Here is a 23049-nt window from a genome sequence, read left to right as displayed (position 1 = left end):
CAGTATAACTAGGGAGTGAATGTATTCACTTCAATGGAGTTACTCTGGGTTTACACCAGAATAACTGACAGAACAATCTCACCCCATATTTTAAGAAGTGCAGAGACAGTAGCTGATCATTGGTTGCTTAGACAACGTTGTTTAATAAATTCAATATATACGTGACCTTAAGCAGATTAAATTCACAGGTAAATCTACAAAGACAGGAGTTCCTGTGAGCGCTTTGTGAGGGGGCAGCGCATTTCAAACTACCAGAATGAGAACTTCCTGTATAGTTTCAGATTGGCTAGTGCAGTGTGAATAATTCTTCCCCTCTCAGCTCCTGTTGTCCATCTCCTTACAAGGCAGTGACAGGGTGATACCAAACTGTCTCTCTCTCCATCCCCAAGGGATTTTCATGAAGGACAAAACTATTTGTGGCACTTCAAGGTCTAGTTCCCGCACGCCAGCCTCCTATCAAAGAGCTACAAAGGTATGAGTTCCACATTCTTCAAGGACCTTCATTGTTAGAGCATGTAGTTGTTGTAAGAGGCATAGTTTATTACTTTGATATAATTCAATAAATGAGTGGAATTAGTTATTCTCGAATAGACATATGTCTGCTTCCTGTACAATATTTTTCTTCTAATTACAATTTAAGAGACAGCATGAAATATAGTACCATTTCATTATTATTATTTGTATTAAGTGACTGTGAAAGAATTTATTATCACAGGCATTAGAATTCTACATTTCTGTATTGTATGCTTCTCTGGTGCAGTATGTAGACTATCTAATTGTATATGGCAAATCTAACAGATCAGCATAAACTGGGGAAGACCAGAGATCTAATATCTTAATTTTTAGTAAGGAATTTGACAGTATTTCTCAAGAAATCTTACTTAGCAAATTACTTCAAATAGTCTTGGATAAGGACATTATCACTAAATTAAAAACTGGTTGAAGTACTGTGAAAAAAGTGTAATGATAAATGGATATAGACAGAGCTTAGTGTCAGGGTCTTTGTTATTTATCATCTTCATAGTCTTGAAACTGGAGTACATAGCCTGTTAATGTAATGTAAACTAATGTCATGTAATTCTCAGATGATGCTAAATGGAGGGTTGTTGCAAACACAAACAAGATCAGATAGATAACCCAAACCAATCTGGAAAGTTTAGCAAAATAAGCAGAAAATTATATTAAAACTATAACATCTGATGTAATAATCCAACACATAGCTATTTAGTGCTAGTGAGTAATGGAAGCCAGTAATGATGAAAGAAATGTAGGAGTGAGAGTGGAGAACAGATTAAACATGTACTTGTAATGTGTTATGTTTCCAAAAAGGTAAATAACACTTTGTGCATAGTTAGATGTACTGTGTTGCAGGACTGTCTCTCTATGGCTCTGATGAGAGTGTACCTAGAATACCACACTCAATTCTGTGCACTTCCATTTTCAGTCATTATTATTAGTATTTTATTATTTATTTGTTGAATATCTAGTGTGTAGCTGTCTGTACAGAATATAATGGAGATGGCCCAAGATTTTCAAAAAAATCATGGAGGATAGGTCCATCAATGGCTATTAGCCAAGATGGGCAGGTATGGTGTACCTTGCTCTATTTGCCAGAAGCTGGGAATGGGTGGCAGGGGATGGATCACTTGATGATTACCTGTTCTGTTCATTCCCTCTGAATTATCTGGCATTGGCCGCTGTTGGAAGACAAGATACGGGGTTAGATGGACCTTTGGTCTGACCCAGTATGGCCGTTCTTATGGTTTTATGTTCTTAAAAATGGGTGCCTAAAGTTAGGTTCCTAAATTAAATCTAGGCATCTGAAAATAGATATATGTTAAAAAATGTTGAGCACCCATCAGCCCCTCTGTAATCTATGGTTACTACTGAGTGCTCAGCACTTTTGAAAATCTGGCTGCTTAAATAGGCACCCACACATAGACTTGGAAGCCTAATGTTTAGCACCCATTTTTGAACATTTTGGCCATGGTCCCCAATCCAAAGATTTAGAGAAACATGTTCTTTTTTTTTTAAGGCAGAAAATTATTGGAAGTTTTAAAGGAATTCAGAGAAAAGACATGCACTTTATTAAAGGGGCTGGAGGGATTGACTTATAAATAAAAAATACAAGAGCTAAGTGTGTATAATGAACTTTGTGCAAACCCTGGCTAAAAGGGGATGCACAATAACTGTTTAGAAATATTGAAAGTGTATCAGCATTAAAGAGGGAAATGGGTTGTTTGGTGGGGGAGGGGAGGGTTGAGGTTGTAGAGCTAGGTGTAAAGGGAGGGAGGTAAGACAGAAATGTCTCCCAAGGTAAGGGGTGGAAATCCCTCTGCAAGAAACATTTAAAATTAGACTGGATAAAGCTCTAGACAGAATCCTACGATAAACATATGAAAGTATAATCCCCAGTCTGTTTTCAATGCAGGACTGTTGTATAGACCACGTGTGTGTGGTGGTGGGGGGGGAGAAAGCGGGTCTCTATTTCACCAGCTAGGCAAGGGAGGCAATCTCCAGGCCCAAGTTCCTTTTCATCCCCTTCTTTATTGTTTACAACAATGAGAACAAACAAAAATGAGAAAAATAACACAACTGAAAACACTTCTCATAATCCCCAGAGGCTTCCCTGCCTCAATCATCCAATGGGAAAGAAGACTCCTTTCTCCTGTGACCCTTCTGGACCCTGATTCCTGTTCTTCCCTGCCATGTGAGAGTCAGGGATCCCTTAACCGTTCCAGTCAGCTGCATTATTCTTGTTACAGACTCCCAATGAATGAAATCATAGAAGCATAGAATAGAATATCAGGGTTGGAAGGGACCTCAGGAGGTCATCTAGTCCAACCCCCTACTCAAAGCAGGACCAATCCCCAACTATTTGTTTTGCCCCAGATCCCTAAGTGGCCCCCTCAAGGATTAAATGACATTAATAGGGGACTGACATCTTCACTTCTATCTCTGCAGTATGAGGCCACATTCTGAGGTCTTTTGGACTGTGAAAATCTGGAGTAACTCCAGTGATTCCCATGGAATTATGCCAGAGGTACACAGGGCTGTCTCAGAGCATAATGTGGTCCCATGACTCTGTACTGGAACTCAATGTGCATAGTACTAAAGGATATCACTCAAAGAGGAGGTGCACCAATCAAGCATCAGTTCTTGGAGGCACTGGGGTCTAAAGTTCTGTTCCTAAATCCATATTTAGGTACCTAAAGGTGGGATTTTTAACAAAAGTGCCTAAATGATTTAGGTGCACAATCCCTATTAAAGTCAATTGTATAAAACAGGTGGAGAATTATATCCAGAGGCTCTAGAAACCTAAGGCGAGAGCAGAGAGGGGCACCCATTGTAATACTGCTCATTTATGACATATGCTGTAAGCATTTCCTCCAGAACAGCCGTCCCTGTCAGCCAAGGGAGGGGGCCAGAAATTGTCTGACTGGGGGCTCTTTTGATACTGGCGCTGCCACTAAGTATTGAGTTCTCCAGCATTAGGAGCCAGATTGTGTCCAGCCTCTCTCTACTGCCAGAGCAAATGAAATCGTAGCTCTATCTTTTATACTCCTAAATCTGTCCCCATGAGGCTTTATTTAATTGTTTGCTTTTCTTTTCTGAATCTCTCTAGTTTGTCAGTGTGTATTAATGTGTCCCGCATTCAGAACTAGGTGCCACATTCCCTGTGCAGTGAGAAGGAGGATTGGTTCTTCCAAACCCTCAGTTATTCTGTATTAGATCCTGACGATTGCTGTTGTGGTTCCATAGTACAAGTATCAGTTTCCATCAGATCCGTTTTTCATCTCAGTCTATTGAATCCAATCTTTCTATCCCAGAATGCACCAGAAATGAGTGAGCAGGCAGTGACCTATGTAGACCTGAAATTTCAAACTCCTTCCAAGCAGCAGAAGAAAAAGAGACAAAAGAACACCAGGGACAAAGGTGTGGTATGTTTGTAAGCATGTGACAACATATCTGCTATTACTGATATTTTATTTTCCATGTTAAATCTCTTGCTTGAGCTGTACATATTGTACCTGACTTTATCTACTTATATTATTAGCTTTTTCTTCAGTGTCAGGCACAGTTATTTTAGTAATTTGTTAACATCTGTAAGGCACTGACATGCTCCTGGAATGGTACACTGTATTCTGGGCATGGGGAACAAAAGTTATTGTACCTTCGGAGCCCTGGAACACAGTTCTGCGATTGTGTTACCGCAAACCATTCCATGTCAATGGATGTTGTTGATTTGCCCTGTGTTCAAGAAGACACGGTCTCTTTAAGTCATGCCTTCTGGTTGGAGTATTAAAGGAGGTGACGTGTGAATTCTCTCCTTTCTGAAACCTATTCATATGCGAATAAAGTACCATTTTCTCTATGTTTTGCCTTCAATATCATGAAGTCATGGCTGATCCTTAATTGTCCACATTTATTTACCATCCCAGAGCCTTAAGATCATTCCTGTTCAGCGGAGAATTTCCTGAGCTACAGAGGATTTCCACTGAGCATCCAAGCAGTTGAGCAGTTAGTTTTTTGAGAAGATGACATTTAAAAATGCTTTTTAAAAACAGAAAAAAAATGGGCTCCATCTAGAAGAGCATAATGCCAACTGCTATGTTTTCTCTGAAATCAATTGTAAAACAACCATTGACTTCAATGGGAGCAGAAGCAAGCTTTAAATCAAGGAAATAGCACTGGAAATGTTTAAGGAGTTTATAAATACATTTAGTAGATCACAGTTCAATTTGTTTTGAAGTATGTAAAGTGAAATTTTACATTTCAAGATTGTCATTAGCAGAATGCATGAGTCAAGGTTAGTCGAACAGGTACATTATCTTAACTGGATATTTCCATAACTTTTAATGTTTAGCTTTGTAACTGTAATTTTCTGATTATAGTGTATGTGCAAAGGGTTATATAAGTCACTTGAATAACTTTAAATATAACAACACTTTTGGCTAAGATGCTAAATAGGAGTCAGATATTGGAAACAAGGTGATAAGATGCATATGCTGAATTCACAGATGTTAGTTGGTTGATCCCAGTACACTGACAGGCTACTGCAGACCATTGTGTTTTGGAACAAAAGTTTTTAATACCAAAGTTCTGCCATGCCCTACATCCTGCAGTGAAAGTTTTATAGTTCTATAGATTGTAATCAGAGCTGTCCACCTTTATCAGCTCATTGAATGAAAATCACTATTTCTATGCTATAACCCACTAGAGATAAATGACGAGGTGGTTACCTACACAGAACTGAAATGCCATAATGCTTCTGAGCAGCAGAGGAGACAACAGACTACGAACCCCCAAGGCAAAGGTACTGCGTGATATAAGCTTCTGACTCCACTCATACTACTATTTAACTGTCCATAGACTAACACCTTCCTTGAACTGTATGAGAACATGAAAAGCAAAACTGCACATAAAGGATTGGGATTTAAATACCCAAAATCAAGACATTCGATGGCTAAGATGCCACAAGCATTACCAAGCTGGCTTCTTTGCACATTCTTTATATTATAATATAAAATTAAGCCTTAAAAATAAATTCAGAGCAGAGCTATGCATCCATGTAATACAGGGAACTGGGCCAGATTGTTCTCAGCCCCTGTATGAATGTTTTCAGGGAGATGAGCAGAGGGTACTAGGCATGCCCTGCCTTCTACCCCCAAATGCAGTGGCCAGATATTCTCTTCCCAGCTGCAGGGATTGTTCCCTCCTAGAACGCACAGAGGCATTGGCCACCCCAAAGTGGACAGAGGGGGAAATACAACTATGGCCTTATCTAGCCCCCTGCCCCAGACCCAACACTAGACATAAGCAGACTAAGCGATTGTTTAGGGCCCCAACCAGCTCCATGGGGCCCCCATTCACTTTTTATTATAAAAACTTTCCTGATTTAGAATTAAGGGGCACAAAATATTCCTGTTTAGGGCCCACAATGGACTAGTACCATTACTGCCCCCCGCCACTAGGTAACACAGGGGAGCAGCTCCACCATCTTATAAGATGGTGCAGTGAGTACTCTACCCTTGCACACTTGAGAGCTCGGGGAGGGACTGTGTCTCAGGAGACATGATCCCCAACCAGATTTCCTGCAGGGGGGCTCCACACTGGCCCAACACAAGGCAGTTCCTAAAAGGCACAGCTGAGCCCTTAATGGTTTTTTTAAGGTGCCCTTGATGGTGGAACTCCCAAGAGGGAAAGGGGAGCCCTTTTTATTCTTCCTAGAACTCCTTCTTCTGAGCCTCTTTATCCTTACCCCACCTTAATGATCGTACACGGGACTAACAGTGAATGAATATAATGCCTCCCCTCTTTCACAAATTGCTGCATAGAAGCATTTTGGACCACTGCACAGGGCTTCTAACTGGCAGCCAGGAGAGGAGGGATTTATTCACTCCCTTGGTAAGCCTGGGCAAAGCATTTCACCTCTCTCTGTTTCAATTGCCCAATCTGTAAAATGGGGTCAATAGTTTCCTACCTTCTTAAGTGCTACAGTTGAAAAGCTCCATATAAGTGCTAAGGTGGAAGGAATATCCCTTTATGGTGTTCTGCTAGGACCCCAGAACACAGTTCTGTTGCCATCAAGTCCCACGTAAAACAGTCTGAATCCTTACTGAGGCTTTGTTAAGGCTAGATCCTGCTCTCTGGGTATCTTAACCTGTATAACTTTGAACAGGGCAAGGATTTTCATTCCATAGTTCAAGAGCCCTGACAACTTGTTCTGACACGGCTGAATATGTGTGAAGGTAGAGCAGGGAGAATGAATACTTGTGTGCGGTTGAGCTGCATTTCACTAACACAGAACACGAATGGCATATGCCTCGTTTGGGGTTTAAAAGCATTTCCCTCTGCAATTCTGTACTTCTTCCCTCTCTGTCTCTCTCTCTCTCTCTCAGATTCTTCTGCTCCAGCTCCCGCATGGAGGCTCATTGCAGGGATTTTGGGGATCTTCTGTTTGGCTTTGCTCATAGCTGTTGGGGTCTTGGCTGCGAATGGTAAGCATGAGCAAAGTAGATATTGAGAGACTAGCTCTGTGCTGGTGTACTCCTTGTGTAACTGCTGGAGAGTAAATCTCATGAGGTGTAAGTCAGTAAAGAGCTGCAATGCTTAGCTCTTCTGAAAATCAGGCCACTTATTTAGATGCCTTATTATGGCTTTAGTGGGCTTGGCATGGACCCCAGCTGCATTCTGTCACATTCTCTCCAGCCACAAACACCCAAACCAGGGACCCCCTTTGCAGAGTATCCAGGGTCAATGACAGCTGAGAAGCCTCTGGCATAACAACTCCAACTTCCCATATCTCCCAAGAGCTAGAAGGGGCAGAGGGTCCTCCAGAACAAATATGCAGGACAGACTTTCTGGTGGACCCCTGCAGAACCATGAATTTGGGGTCTAAACGCCTGGCTTCAGCCTCATAGGCCAAAACACACCCCTGATTTGAGCATTCCTCTGGGCTGATACTTTCATTGAATTTCCTGTCCATAGTTTAAGTGTCCTTGTCTTCCTTGCAAAGATTCCAGGGCTTTTCACTTACCACTTTCTTCCTAAGTATTGATTTTTCTGTGTTGGAATCTAACTTTGAAAATAGGATTTTTCTGCTTTGAGGTCACTGCAAACATCACCCATGTTCAACCCAGATGTTGGAAATCAGGATGTTTTCAACTGCTATATTCTGTGACTCTTTACAGAGTTAAGATTTTCAGTCACACAATGGGTTTTTTGTTTTTTGGGTTTTTTTGCGGGGGGGAGTAAGTTCAAAATGTTAATTTTAAGATGACTTTTAACAAGAAAAAGTATCTGACATGTTACATATAACATAACATGTTGTTTTAATAATACAACAATGGCATAACTGCGGGTAGAACTTAGTCCCTATAAGGCATAATATATTGATTTGTACAACTGTTGCAATTTACTTTTAAGTGATACATCATATTGTTATATTATTTTGGCTTTAAGTTTTTCAGATCTCCCGTGTACCATGTAGACATCAGGATAACCTCAGCCAGCACCAGGAAATTACCCAAGCTGAGAATGGAAATCTGCCAAAGGTTTTCAACAGGAAACATAAAGGTCAGTTGGCTTCAGGAGCAGGGCCAGCGCCAGCATTTCTGCCGCCCCAAGCAAAAAAAAAAAAAAAAAAAAGCCATGATCGCGATCGGCGGCAACAATTGGGAAAAAAAATAGCCGCGATCGGCAGCGGCAGTTCAGCGGCAGGTCCTTCGCTCCTAGAGGGAGTGAGGGACCTGCCATCCCCGAATTGCCGCAGGTGCCACCCCTCTCCTTTGGCCGCCCCAAGCACCTGCTTGTTAAGCTGGTGCCTGGAGCTGGCCCTGTTCAGGAGGGCAATTTTTTCCCCTATATGCTGTAACTTTAGACTGAAATAATTTCATATCGAATTCCTAACACTGATGAATATCAAAGTACGACATTTTGGTTAATTAGATTCCAATTCTTTTTATCTTTATTTACCAAAATTTTACATTCACTGGAAAACTCAGAAGTGAGTCTTAAGGGAACATAAGGGAGGCTAAGCTGTTTAAGTCACATCTTGAAAGACCACCAGAGAGGACGGTAGGAAGAAAAAACAGTTAACAGGAGGGAATAATACAATCACAGAAATGTTGATTGGGAAGGACCCCCTGGGAGAATAACATGAAGGGCAAAGAGGTCCAGGAGAGCTGGCTGTATTTTAAAGAATCCTGGTTGCGGTTGCAGGAACAAACCATCCCGATGTGTAGAAAGAATAGTAAATATGGCAGGCAACCAGCTTGGCTAAACAGTGAAATCCTTGCTGATCTTAAACGCAAAAAAGAAGCTTACAAGAAGTGGAAGATTGGACAAATGACCAGGGAGGAATATAAAAATATTGCTCAGGCATGCAGGAGTGAAATCAGGAAGGCCAAATCACACTTGGAGTTGCAGCTAGCAAGAGATGTTAAGAGTAACAAGAAGGGTTTCTTCAGGTATGTTAGCAACAAGAAGAAAGTCAAGGAAAGTGTGGGTCCCTTACTGAATGAGGGAGGCAACCTAGTAACGGAGGATGTGGAAAAAGCTAATGTACTCAATGATTTTTTTGCCTCTGTCTCCATGAACAAGGTCAGTTCCCAGACTGCTGCACTGGGCAGCACATTATGGGGAGAAGGTGAACAGCCCTCTGTGCAGAAAGAAGTGGTTCGGGACTATTTAGAAAAACTGGACGTGCACAAGTCCATGGGGCCGGATGCGCTGCATCCGAGGGTGCTAAAGGAGTTGGCGGGTGAGATTGCAGAGCCATTAGCCATTATTCTATTAATTCATGGCGATCCAGATGACTGGAAAAAGGCTAATGTAGTGCCCATCAAAAAAGGGAAGAAGGAGGATCCGGGGAACTACAGGCCAGTCAGCCTCACCTCAGTCCCTGGAAAAATCGTGGTCCTGAAGTAATCAATTATGAAATACTTAGAGGAGAGGAAAGTGATCAGGAACAGTCAGCATGGATTCACCAAGGGGAAGTCGTGCCTGACTAACCTAATTGCCTTCTATGATGAGATAACTGGCTCTGTGGATGAGGGGAAAGCAGTGGATGTGTTATTCCTTGACTTTAGCAAAGCTTTTGATACAGTCTCCCACAGTATTCTTGCCGCCAAGTTAAAGAAGTATGGGCTGAATGAATGGACTGTAAGGTGGATAGAAAGCTGGCTAGATCGTCGGGCTCAACGGGTAGTGATCAATGGCTCCATGTCTAGTTGGCAGCCGGTTTCAAGCGGAGTGCCCCAAGGGTCGGTCCTGGGGCCGGTTTTGTTAAATATCTTTATTAATGATCTGGAGGATGGTGTGGACTGCACTCTCAGCAAGTTTGCAGATGACACTAAACTAGGAGGCGTGGTAGATACACTAGAGGGTAGGGATCGGATACAGAGGGACCTAGTCAAATTAGAGGACTGTGCCAAAAAAAACCTGATGGGGTTCAACAAGGACAAGTGCAGAGTCCTGCACTTAGGACGGATCCCATGCACTGCTACAGACTAGGGACCGAATGGCTAGGCAGCAGTTCTGCAGAAAATGACCTAGGGGTCACAGTGGACGAGAAGCTGGATATGAGTCAACAGTGTGCTCTTGTTGCCAAGAAGGCTAATGGCATTTTGGGCTGTATAAGTAGGGGCATTGCCAGCAGATCGAGGAACGTGATTATTCCCCTTTATTCGACATTGGTGAGGCCTCATCTGGAGTACTGTGTCCAGTTTTGGGCCCCACACTACAAGAAGGATGTGGAAAAATTGGAAAGAGTCCAGCGGAGGGCAACAAAAATGATTAGGCTTCTGGAGCACATGACTTATGAGGAGAGGCTGAGGGAACTGGGATTGTTTAGTCTCCAGAAGAGAAGAATGAGGAGGGATTTGATAGCAGCCTTCAACTACCTGAAGGGGGATTCCAAAGAGGATGGAGCTCGGCTGTTCTCAGTGGTGGCAGATGACAGAACAAGGAGCAATGGTCTCAAGTTGCAGCAGGGGAGGTCTAGGTTGGATATTAGAAAACACTATTTCACTAGGAGGGTGGTGAAGCACAGGAATGCGTTACCTAAGGAGGTGGTGGAGTCTTCTTCTTCGGAGGTTTTTAAGGCCCGGCTTGACAAAGCCCTTGCTGGGATGATTTAGTTGGTAATTGGTCCTGCTTTGAGCAGGGGGTTGGACTAGATGACCTCTTGAGGTCCCTTCCAACCCTGATATTCTATGATTCTATGATTCTATGAAAAGGTCATTTAGTCAAGTTACCTGCACTGAGGCAGGTCCAAACATACCTAGATCATCCCTGACCGGTGTTTGTGTAAACAGTTTTTAAAAACCTCCAAAGATGAGGATTCCACAACCTCCCTTGTAAGTCTATTGCAGTGCTTAAAAATCCTTATACTTGGAAAGTTTCTTTCTAACTCTAACCCTAACCAAATTCTCCCTTGTTGTACATGAACTTGATTACTTCTTGTCACCTCTCAGGCTTCTCTTCTCTACACTAAGCATGCACAGTCTTGTCAACTTTCCTCATATGTCATATTATCATTTTTGATGCTGTCCTCTGGACTCCCTCCAATATGTCCACATCTTTCCTAAATGTGGCACCCAGAAATTGACACAGGACTCAAGCTCAGGCCTCACCAGTGCTGAATACAGAGGGACAGTTACCTCTGATGTCTTACATATGACACATGTTAATACATCAAAAATTTTATGAAAATTATTTTGTAACTCCATCACACTGGGGTTTCATATTCAATTTTTGATCCACTATAAACTCCAGATTCTTTTCAGCAGTATCACTGCCTAGCCAGCTATTCTCCATTCTGTAGTTGTACATTTAATTTTTCTTTCCTAAGTGTAGTACTTTGCACTTTTCTTTAGTGATTTTCATCTTGTTGATTTCATACCAATTCTCTAATTTGTCAGGATCATTTTGCATACTAAACCTGTCCTCCAACATGCTAACAACCCCTCCCAGCTTGGAGTTATCCACAAATTTTATAAGCATGCTTTTTACTTCATTATCTACATCACTAATGAAAACATTGAATATACTGGACCCAGGACCCTGGTAACTAATCTTCAAGTAAGGTCTTTCAACCAGTTTTATACCCACCGTATATAATTTCATATACACTATATTACCTTAGCTTGCTTATCATAATGTCATGTCAGACTGTGTCAAAAGACTTACTAAAACCAAGATATATAATGTGTATAGCTTCCCTTCTATCCACTGGATCTGTAGCCATGTCAAAGAAGGAAATTAAGTTGGTTTGGCATGATTTTTTCTTGATCAATCTACGTTGTCTCAAAGATATTTCCTAATGGTTCTGAGATTGCTTTAGTTAGTTCCTTAAGTACTCTAGAGTGAATGTCCTCAGGCTCTGCTCACTTGAACACATGTCACTTATCTAACTATTATTTATCCTGTTCTTTTCCTGTTTTGGCTTGTGTTTCTTCCCCCTTGCTGTTAGTATTAATTGTATTTAAATATTTGGTACAATTACCTATTTATTAAAGGCATTAAACACTTCACCCTTCTTGATATAATTCGTCATTAGCTGTCCTTTGTTCTAAGTCAAGGACCTGCACTTTCCTTCACCTTTCTCTAGCACCTGATGCATTTACAGAAACACTTTTTATTAATTTGTATGGCTCTTGCTATTTGCTTATTTGGTGCCTTGCCGTTTCTGATTTTGTTCCTACATGCTTGTGCCATTCTTTTGTACTCATCCTTCACAGATTGTCCATATTCCACTTCTTGTTGGATTCCTTCTTGATATTCAATTTGTTAAAGAGCTCTTGATGGGGTCATACTGGCCTCTAACCCCACATTGAGCACAGGCAGAAGGGGGAGGGGAGCCTCTCCTGCCAAGTGGCAAGCAGCCTGGCCACACCCTCATGCAGCTGCCACAACTGCCAGTCATTGAGTCAGGGACCCACACCTGCAACCAACAGAGGTAACAGGGCCTGCTATAAAAAGAGAGAGTTCAACTAAGGAAGGGAGGGAGGAAGGCCTGAGTCAGCAAAGGGGTGACATCCCTGCACCTGGCTGTCTCCAGAAACACAGCCCACAGGGGCTGAAGCAGAGCACTAAGCCTAATTAGAGTCATGGGCCAAGCATTGTTGTGACCAGAGGGAGGGATAGCTCAGGGGTTTGAGCATTGGCTAGCCCAACCCAGGGTTGTGAGTTCAATCCTTGAGGGGGCCACTTAGAGATCTGGGGCAAAATCAGTACTTGGTCCTGCTAGTGAAGGCAGGGGGCTGGACACAATGACCTTTCAAGGTCCTTTCCAGTTCTAGGCGATACCAAAGAAAACCAGTCAGGGGGCAATAAAGATCTCCTCAAAGTCCATAGAAAGAAGTGGTGATACCTTCACTTCATAATAATTTGCTCTTGTGCCTTTGAATATTGTCTCTTTGACAAACTGCCAGCTTTCCTAAACTCCCTGTTCCTTCAGATTTTCTTCCCATGGTGTCTTACCTACCAGTTCTCTTTTAAGAAGCTGTAAGATAAACTAGTCAACCTCCCACTTCAATGTTTTCCATCTCATCTCTGGTGCTTCTCAGCATGTAGGTTTCACCAGCTTAGATTCCCTGATACTTGCAGATCAGTAAGTGAGTGATAAATGGAGTCTAACTCTGCATGAAGAAGCCTCACTTACAGATCCTCACTGAATTTTACCCATTGTGCAAGAATCCTGCTCAATAATTACTAACAAAGAACCAGCCAATTAATTACAATAGCACTCACACTGGATGTATAGAATCCAAAAAATGCACAAAATTCCCCTAGGGGGAAAACAAACAAACATGATTTGTGTATAAAAGGAAAGTGATGTTGGCATAGCAATAATTATTTTATTTGCTATAGCACACGAGTTCTCATGCCAGCATGAAAATACAAACAACCACGTCAATGCTTGTGAATCTCAAGATGGTTTGTGATGCACTTGACTCAAAATCAAACTACAAGAGAAAATCTATTATTACAAATTGAACTTAATACTTCTAATAAAAGAACATCTAGAGGCCCCAATCAGGTATGGGCCTCCATTATATTAGATGTTGTAAAAACACACCATAAGAGATAGCTGCTATGTGAGAGAGATGACAAACTTAATACAGACAAAGCACATTAAGTGGATGAAACAGTCAAGTGGAGGAAATGTGGGAGGGAGGACAAGTGTAACAGCAACAGAAGAAACATAAACTGTATTTCTTTTTAAGGGTGGAAGTTTCTTTGCCCAGAAAATTGGTTTCCCCATGGAGAGAAATGTTACCACTTTTCTACTGAATCCAAACCTTGGCTGGAGAGTCAAAAGGCCTGCTCTTCTCCTGGCACCAGACTCCTCCTTATAGAAAACAAAGAAGAGCTGGTAGAGTACCTTTCTCTTTGGAGAGTTGCATATTCAAAACAGCCAATAAAAGATTTGTCAGTGAAAAGAGGATTGTGGAAAATGAGATTTGGCTTCATTTGGTAACTTGCTTTATGATGGCTTTTTTTTTTCTTGAAGGCTAATTACCTCACACCTCCTCTTCTCTCCCCAGCATTAGAGCCATAACTGAACCATAAATTAAATTAAAAGGCACCTGATGAAAGGCAAAACCCCAATGTCACCAGTACTTTTCATATTCAAGCTACATCTATTACTGTAGTATAAGAAAAACCTGTACATCACTCTGGGCATTTTTCTCTGTCTCAGAAGTGATCTAGGGGAGGTATTGCCCTCTAGACAAGAGAGTGAATAGAGATTAACCAACAAAGAATGTTGTCACAATTTCTACAGCAAACACTTGTGAAGGAAATGAAGAATGTGATCAGGTTGGTTAATGGGGTTGATCAACCATGAGTAGGGCCCTACCAAATTCATGGTCCAATTCAGTCAATTTCATGGTCATAAGATTTTAAAAATCATACATTTAATTATTATAGCTATTTAAGTCTAAAATTACATGGTGGTGTAATTGTAGGGGCCCTGACCCAAAAAGGAGTTGTGTGTGTGTGTGTGTGTGTTGGGGAGGGGGTCAAAAGATTATTGTAGGGGGGGATTGTGGTACTGCTACCCTTACTTCTGTGCTGCTGCTGGCAGCAGCACTGCCTTAAGAGCTGGGCAGCTGGAGAGTGGTGACTGCTGGCTGGGATCCAAGCTCTGAAGGCAGAACTGTCGCCAGCAGCCGAGCAGAAGTAAAGATGGCATAGTATGGTATTGCCACCCTTACTTCTGAGCCGCTGCCTGCAGAGCTGGGCCCTCAGTCAGCAGCCGCCATTCTCCTGACCCCCAATGCTGAATGCAGCAGTGCAGAAGTAAGGGTGGCATGGTATGGTATTGCCACCATTACTTCTGCACTGCTGCTGGCGCGGTGCTGACTTCAGAGCTGGGCGCCTGGCCAACAACCGCCACTCTCTGGCCACCTAGCTCTGAAAGCAGAGCAGAAGTAAGGGCAGCAATACCGTGACCCACCTAACATAACTTTGTGACCCCCTTGCAGCTCCCTTTTGGGTCAGGACCCCCAGTATGAGAAACATTCATATACCCTGTGATATCTGTATAGTATAGGGTAAAAGCACACAAAAAAACAGATTTCAAGACAGGGAGACCAGATTTCATGTTCTATGACGCATTTTCATGGCCATGAATTTGGTAGGGTCCTAACCGTGAAGCTACCTCAGGACATAGGGACCTGTTAACCACACCACTGTACCTGATATCCATACAGTTGTGAAACGAGCAAATACCTGATGTACGTACATCCATGAAATGAGCAGGGAAAGGAATGAACTGGCTTTGTCTTTGTATAGGATTTTATAAGCCCCCTGGCAACTTCTCACTGGATAGGATTGTCACGTGAGAAGACCGACAGATTGTGGATGTGGGTGAACGGTACAGCTTTTTCCACTGACTGGTAAGTTCCAGACACAACTAGAAACTTCTCATTTCAATGAAGTGAATTAACAGTGCTATGACAGAGAGAAACCCAAGCTTCAGTAAAAAGGAGTACAATATGTCATCACTGAAATGTATTTTTAAATTCTATGGGGCAGCAAAGGATGGTACAAGTCAAGGTTGAGGTGTATTGATCAAAAAGCTGGATGAAACATCAAAGGTGGAGGGGAAGCCGGTGCTGCAGGTCAAGAAGAAGTGCATTGGCAATGAACTGAGGGCAGTAAGAATTCAAGAAAAAAAAAGAATAGAGAGGAGGTTGTGTCATGGCTGAAATGCACTGGCAGTTAAGTGAAAAATTTGCACAGCATGTGATACACTACAGAAGCTCCCCGACTTACACAATGCGTTCCATTCCGGAATGCCTTGCGTAAGTCGAATTTTGCGTAGGTCGGAAATGTATCTCCAACAATTACGGTGGGGGGGGAGAAGTTATGGAACTTTTTCCATAAGTCCAGATTTCCGTAAGTAGGGTTTGCATAACCCGTGGAACATCTGCACTCCTGACTCTAGCCAATGCAATTATTCCCTCACATTCATAAATACCAAATTTACTGATGATTTTTTTAATAATGGCCCCTCTGCTTCTCCACAATTGTTTTCTTCTTATTAAAATTATTTGTTTTTGCCACGTTTAAATTATAGACATTTTAACCTTTGGAAAAATAAGGTAGTAATAGAGATATAACTAGAATGACTTTAAGTAACATTTTATTCTATCATAGGTTTGCAATAAATAAAGGATACATTGATGGGAACTGTGCACTTGTCACAGGTGGAGAACTCTCCTCTAGTCCATGCAAAGATGAAAAGCGCTATATTTGTGAGCAGCTGGTTCTTTGGCCAAAGCCTGACATATCAGCATGAAATGGACCATGGAAATCATAAAATCTGGGGCATCCCAAACACAATGACAAATATCCCCCAATAAATACTACCACTCTCAACTTTCCCTCTTCAGAGGCTACATTTATGCTGTAAAATTGTAACACACTTTACTGTGTGTGGCGACGAAAAAGGAAGGAGACAGAGCGCCAGGTCGTGGTAGCCGAAAAAGCCTCCCAGGGACTTTTCACTGGGGTTTTTATTATCTTACTTCTTTATTTACTACACTTATAAGTGGTTGAATTTCTGCGCATAGGAGGAGCATACAATACTCATCAACATGACTTAACAAGGTCATATCTTGTGCACGTGAAAACGAGCAGCGAGGGTGATGATTAGGTCAGCCAATAAATTTTTTTAATCACAGGCGTGGGGGTGTAGGCCGCTCCGGCCTTGCAGCCACGGGCGCAGTGTGCCGCAGCCGTGAACTAGCAATTCGGGAGCTGTGTGTCTCTACATTCTCTCCTTTTTTGTTTTAAAAGCGGTGTTTAGACGGGGCACCCTCGCAGGGTCGCATACACAGTGCTACCAGGCTAGGTATACATTGAACGAAGCAGCACAGTGAAATGCCAAGGACCAAAATTAGGACCCCATATTGCAAGAGGGTTTTTATCCACCCAAAAGGTAGCCATGACCAGAGGTAATCCCACCAAGGAGGGGAGATATCTTGGCGTATGGCTTGGGCATATTGTTTTAACATATTAAGCTGCTGCTGTATACGATTGCCATTATCAGTGAGATTGAAACAGCACATCTCTTTTATTGTCTCACATCCCAGATGTTGCTGCAAAAGTAAGTAATCGATAGCGGCTCGATTATCTAGGATGGCGTGCCGTAATTCTTGTTGCTCCTCATTGAGGAGCCCAATGGCCCGGGAGGTTGAATTTATGGTTTTTGCTAACAAACATGCCAATTCTGCTATATTATTGCCTTGAGCTATGGCCAGCCCAGGCAGGCCTACAAGAGAGGCTGCAAGAGAAATATATTCTGCTTGACTTAATAGACTAACATTACCATTACATGTCATAGACAAGGGGACACTACTACGCTTAAGGCGGGGCGGAAAAAGAAGCAACGCTTTTTGCGGCATGATGGGGACCAAATGACTTAAACAACATTGAGTATCAGAAAGATTTGTGGGGACATAATTAAACGTGCGACGGCCACATGTAAAGAACCAACCGGATGGCAATTCGATGTGCCCAAAATTAGCCGACACATTTTGCGGTTTGGTACAATTCCATAAGGCCTGGCCAGTCGCCAAACACCCCCCATGGGGCTTATAATTAGAACAATTAACTACTTTGGCACAAGTATTATTGGCATGGTTTGCCACAAAGGGGGTATAAAGTTGTACTGCCCGCAAGGGGAGACGATACATAGCCTCTCCCCAGCGGGTAAGAGTGGAATATTGTATGACAGATTTATTAACAATATTATTAAGGCCCAACTGAATATTCACTGGTATGTCGCTAGGTGGCTTACAGACAGGAATAAGGCAGGTACTTAACAGACCTTGCATTTCCGGGGTAGCGGCTAAGCAAAAATTAGATTGATTCAATACTTGTGCCAGGCGGACCCAAATGTTAAACTGCAGCCGTTGTTCCATCTGGGGCTCGCCTTGACAACCAGGAGCCAGCAAAAAACCCCCCAGTATGCACAAAATGAGGAGCGAGTTAGCATTAAAGCAAGCTAGCAATGTCACAAGATAATTTTCTGCGGTAGGTTCCAGCTGCTGCTGCACCCGCAACTGCTCGGCCTGCAATGAGAGGGCCTTAACTTGTCCCCAGGTCATGCGCTGTGGGGGCTCCCGCGGGGGGCGCTGGCGAGGACGCTCGGGATCCTGTAGATGTAGGTTGAATTGCGGAATGGGGTTCGACAGCCTCTGGTGCCAGGCCATCGCCGTGCCACAAAAAAGGGGCTAGAGCGGACGGAAAGGAGCTGTTGCAGAGTGAGAAAAAGGGCCAACAGGTTGTCATCACAGGAGGGCAACACATAGGAGCCTGAAAGAGACTTAAGAACATTAGTAACATAAAGACTATCAGTAATAAGATTAAAAGGGTCATCCCGGAAACATCGACAGGCCAATATAACAGCGTCTAGTTCCGCACGCTGGGGGGAACGCTGAGGCAGGGTAAAACGGACCTGCCAACTGCCCTGCTCCTGCCAGCTGACCGCACCCCGTGTTGGGCCGCCGTCCGTAAAGAGGGTAAGTGCACCCTCAATGGGGATGGCGGACAAAGGTGATCGGAGGTGAAGGCAACGCTGTTGTAGGAGCGAGAGACGGGGGTCAGGGGGGATGTGATACTTGATTTCCCCGACATAGTCAGCAAGAGACAACTGAAGGGTGACACTGCAAGAGACAGCGCGTTCCCAGTCCTTAGCTGGGATAGGGACAATAATGGCAGCGGGGTCCCAACCCAAGAGGGTGCGGGATCGTTCCCGTACTTTAAAAATGAGCTCTGCGGCCTGTTGGGGGAGTGTCTGAATAGTATGCGGAGGGGAGTGGGTCAAATAAATCCACTCAATTAGACGAAGACGTGCTGCCGCACCCTCTTGGGCGAAGACAGCTGTCGGTTGTAAGAGCGTAGGAAGCAAATTGGCGAGCAAAGGCTGTTCCCTGTCATGGCGGTCGACCCACACCTGGGCCAGGGTCTGGTTAATGAGGGCGACCGCTTGGCGCTGTTCCTGGGAAACGGGAATGACATCCCCGGGGAGGCGGCCCTGCCGAAGGCCAGAAAAAAGAGGGGACAACATAGAGGTAGTCAGAGGGCAAAAAGGGCGAATCCAATTAAGGGACCCCAACAACTGTTGGAGTTGTACAAACGTAAGAGGGTTGAGCAACATCAGCTCGGGACAAACTGGGCGGGCGTATGACTGGAGCATACGGTGACCGAGATACAAAAAGCTGGTGGCGCAGTTCGTCCAGCCAGTCATCAGGAAGTACGGGGTAAGCCACCAGGATGTCATCCATGTAGTGGTAAATCAGAGCATCCGGGTGTGCTGTGCGAAACGGCCGTAAGGCTTGCGCAACAAAATGTTGACATAAGGTGGGGCTGTTTAACATGCCCTGAGGGAGCACGTTCCACTGATAGCGTAAAGTGGGCTGGGAATGATTTAAGACTGGAACGGTAAAGGCAAAGCGTGCCCGGTCCTCAGGGTGCAGGGGAATGGTAAAAAAACAATCTTTCAAATCTATAACAAATAATTGGTAATCACATGGGATAAGATTGGGATTGGGGGTACCACACTGCAGGGGACCCATAGGCTGTATAATTTTGTTAATGGCGCGAAGATCCTGCAGGAGGCGCCATTTACCAGATCTCTTTTTAATAACAAATACGGGTGTATTAAATGGGCTAGTGGATTCTTCTAAATGCCCTGCCTGTAGCTGGTCATTGACCAAGTGCTGGAGGGCCTCCAGCTTTTCTACAGGAAGCGGCCACTGCGCAACCCAGACGGGCTCGTCAGTGAGCCAACGGAGGGGGAGGGCCGTACGCCTAATCATCAATATGGATGGTGGCAGCAAACTGCGTTAATAAATCACGGCCCCACAGGTTGAGGTGGACGGGGAGAATGATGGGCCGGATACGGGCGCGGCGGGTGCCCTGGGGCGCCCTAACCTCCAACCATCGGGCGCTCCGTTGCGAGTCCTGCGCCCCGCCCACATCCCAGACAGCAGGAGCCTGCTCCGTGGGCCAATGGGCGGGCCACTGCGCAACGGCGATGACGGTGACGTCTGCTCCAGAGTCGATGACACCCTCGAACGGCTGATCGTCGAGAGAATAAACGCGTTTAGGTTGGGGTGATCCAATGTCTTTAACGACCGCTGCTACTTGCGGGTGAATAGTGCGCTGGCTGGTGGACCCGAAACCGCCGGTTCGGGGGACATTTCTTCCCCCTGCCAGAAGGGAGTAAGGCACAAGTATAAGTTGTGCCCAGGCATCTCCCTGAAACAGTTGTTTTGGCGGATAATTCCACCATAGTCCGAGTCCACCACCCCAGGCACCACAAACAAGCCCTACTTGCTGGCGGACGAGTGGGGCAGAACAAGGCCCACCGTGCCCTCCGGCAACGGGCCCTGAATTTGAGACGGCATAAGGAGGACCTCCCCAGGGAGAGTTATATCCATATTTTTCTGATTGACAAGGTCAATCCCCGCACTGCCCCTTGTGGCGGCGGGAACATCGTGCACGGAGAGGGGCGCGGCCTTTGGCCTCGGGCTGGTCGCAGGCCCGACTACGAGTTTCCCGGGGGGTTGTCCTGGCTGGTTGTTAGGGTCCGGTTGTCACCCCCGGCTGAGCGACACTGCGCCACCCAATGGTAGCCCTTTTTGCATTTGGGACACAACGTGCGGGGCCTCTGGCCTGCTTGGGGTTTGTTTCAGCACGCCCCCCCCCCCCCCCGGGGGCCTGGCACTCCCGCCGAAAATGCCCGGGCTTTTGGCAATTAAAACAGTTCCCCTGAGGCTTCTGCCCCTTGTGCAGGGCAGCAGCCAATAAGGCCATCTGATGGGTCTGAGTGCCTACGTCAGCACACGCCTGTAGCAACTGTGCCAGGGTGTACTCCGGGCGCCTGACCACTGCCTGCATTGCACGGCGGCAATCTGCATTGGCGTTTTCATAAGCCAGCTTTCTCATAAGCTCAGTTTGGGCCTCCGGGTTGTCGATCTGCCTTTGGACTGCCCCTTGGAGGCGGTCAATAAACTGATGGAACGGTTCGGCGGCACCCTGCCGAGTAACCGCGAAAGACTTAGAGGACTCGCCCGTAGCGAGGACCCTACGAAACGCCCGACGGACGCACTGACCAATAATGGGATAAGCCGCTTGGGGCGTGCCCACCGCCTGCTGCGGGATGCTAGAAAAATGTCCCGTGCCATATAACTGCTCAGCGAGATAGGCCCCCCCACCCTGTGCGGCCGCCGCAAGCGCCTCTCGCTGGTACTCGCTATCCCACACAACGTATTGCGCGGGAGACAGCACCATGCGGCACACATCTTTCCAGTCTTGGGGGATTAACCAATAGCTGTTCGACACACCTTCCAAGATCCCCAGGGTGAAAGTAGACCGCACCCCGGTCTCGCGAACCGCCTTGCGGAGCTCGCACAGAACCGAATAGGGGAGTGCCTGCCAGTCCACGATCTACCTTCCGTTACCGTCATCCCGCCAAGAGACGGGAAACTGATTTGGGTTAGAGTATATGAAGAATCAGAATCAGAATCTGAGAAATGCAGAAAACACTGCAGAAGGGCCCTTCAAACTGATTTTTTTGCACCTTCCACTTTCTAATGTTTACTGTTGCACTTACACAAACACATACACATTAAAATGTTGAATTGGTTTTGTAAACAAATATGAGTTAATGTGGAGATAAAAGTTTAGAATTTTACTTTTCTTCACCTTCTTATTTGTATCTTGTTCTGAGTGTTCTGGTCAGGGTGCAGGGCTCCTATGTGACATAACTGGATGCCTTCAAACACCATTCTTGTTTCTACTGCTGGTGTTGGCAAAACTAGAAAAAGAGGAGTCGATGGCTTCTCTCCCCTGGGTACTTAAATACAAGGAAGGAGTAGTGGAGCAGAACCAGAATTGTTTGCAGCTTGAGAGAGAGACAACATATGTTCACTTTGATATCTTTCCTTTTTCAATTTTCTCACCAAAAATTAGCTGAAATATAACAATTTTGCAGCATGATGAGGCAAACATTCATTCTCTGTTTAAAACTTCAGGCTTTTTCTTTTGTTAAGATTATCTGTGGAGTGGATCCACATCCCTCCTGGATAGTGAAAGTTAGTTGGAGCTCACAGTTCTAATACTGAGGAAAGTTCTCAATGCCTCAATCTGAGAGAGAAGGACCCCACCATCATTATGTGTGGGAAGGTTTGTCTTAATATAACCTTCTCTTCATATGAACAACTTGACTGAGTACCAGTTTGCCTTAAACCTCCCCTTTGTGGGATAGGCAATAAGACCTTCATCTACTCTCAACATGCTCCTGGGATTCACCGTTCTTTCATTTGTACTGAGCATGATTCCTAGCTTCATACATCTTGAACACCAGACAGGACACAGAAACAGCATTTTCATTAATGAATTGGATGATGGAGTGGAGAGCGTGCTTATTAATTTGTGGATAACACCAACGGGTTGCAAGCATCTTAGAGGACAGGCTTAGAATTCAAATTAACTTCAGAAATTGGAGAATTAGTATGAATCAGCAAGATGAAATTTGGTGTTAGTACTGCAGAAAAGGATCTTGGGGTTGTAATCAATCACAAATTGAATATGAGTCAGCAATGGGATGCAGTTGAGAAAAAGCCTGCTATCTTTCTGGGTGTGTTAACAGGGGTGCTATATGTAAGGCATGGGAAGTAATCATCCTGCTATACTTGGCACTCAGGAGGCTGGAATAATGTGTTGAGTTTTGGGTGCCACACTCTAAGAACATGTTGACAAATTGGAGAAAGTTCAGAGGAAAATGACAAACATTATACAAGTTTAGAAAACCTGAGCTATGAGGAAAGGTTAAAATAACTGGGTATCTTTACTCTTGAGAAAAAAAGACTGAGGGGGGACCTCATAAGATTCTTCAAATATGTTAAGGGCTGTTGGACTTTGATCAGTTTTTCTCCTTGTCCTTTGAAGATAGGACAAGAAATAATGGGCCTAATCTGGAGTAAGGGAAGTTTAGGTTAGATATTGGGGAAAACTTTCCGA

General features: G+C 44.3%; 1 protein-coding gene across 1 annotated transcript; it reads left to right on the top strand.

Moving 5' to 3' along the window:
- Positions 1-368: 368 nt before the first annotated feature.
- LOC128844625 (natural killer cells antigen CD94-like) lies at positions 369-16315 on the top strand. The gene is made up of 7 exons (XM_054042524.1): positions 369-472; positions 3831-3936; positions 6903-7001; positions 7966-8079; positions 13734-13882; positions 15307-15410; positions 16174-16315. Exons 1-7 carry the CDS (start codon positions 398-400, stop codon positions 16313-16315), a joined length of 789 nt encoding a protein of 262 aa, XP_053898499.1. The 5' UTR covers positions 369-397.
- The last annotated feature ends 6734 nt before the right edge of the window (positions 16316-23049 follow it).

The sequence above is a fragment of the Malaclemys terrapin genome, chromosome 1 (genome assembly GCF_027887155.1).
Source record: "Malaclemys terrapin pileata isolate rMalTer1 chromosome 1, rMalTer1.hap1, whole genome shotgun sequence".
Taxonomy (NCBI): domain Eukaryota; kingdom Metazoa; phylum Chordata; order Testudines; family Emydidae; genus Malaclemys; species Malaclemys terrapin.
The sequence above is the reverse complement of the archived record's forward strand: the minus strand, read 5'-3'. Positions and strand labels throughout refer to the sequence as shown.

Coding starts and splice junctions, on each gene's coding strand:
- LOC128844625 (XM_054042524.1), top strand. CDS start 398: ATGAAGGACAAAACTATTTGTGGCACTTCAAGGTCTAGTTCCCGCACG. Junction 7,002..7,965: donor TGGGGTCTTGGCTGCGAATG/GTAAGCATGAGC, acceptor TTTGGCTTTAAG/TTTTTCAGATCTCCCGTGTA. Junction 15,411..16,173: donor ACAGCTTTTTCCACTGACTG/GTAAGTTCCAGA, acceptor ATTCTATCATAG/GTTTGCAATAAATAAAGGAT.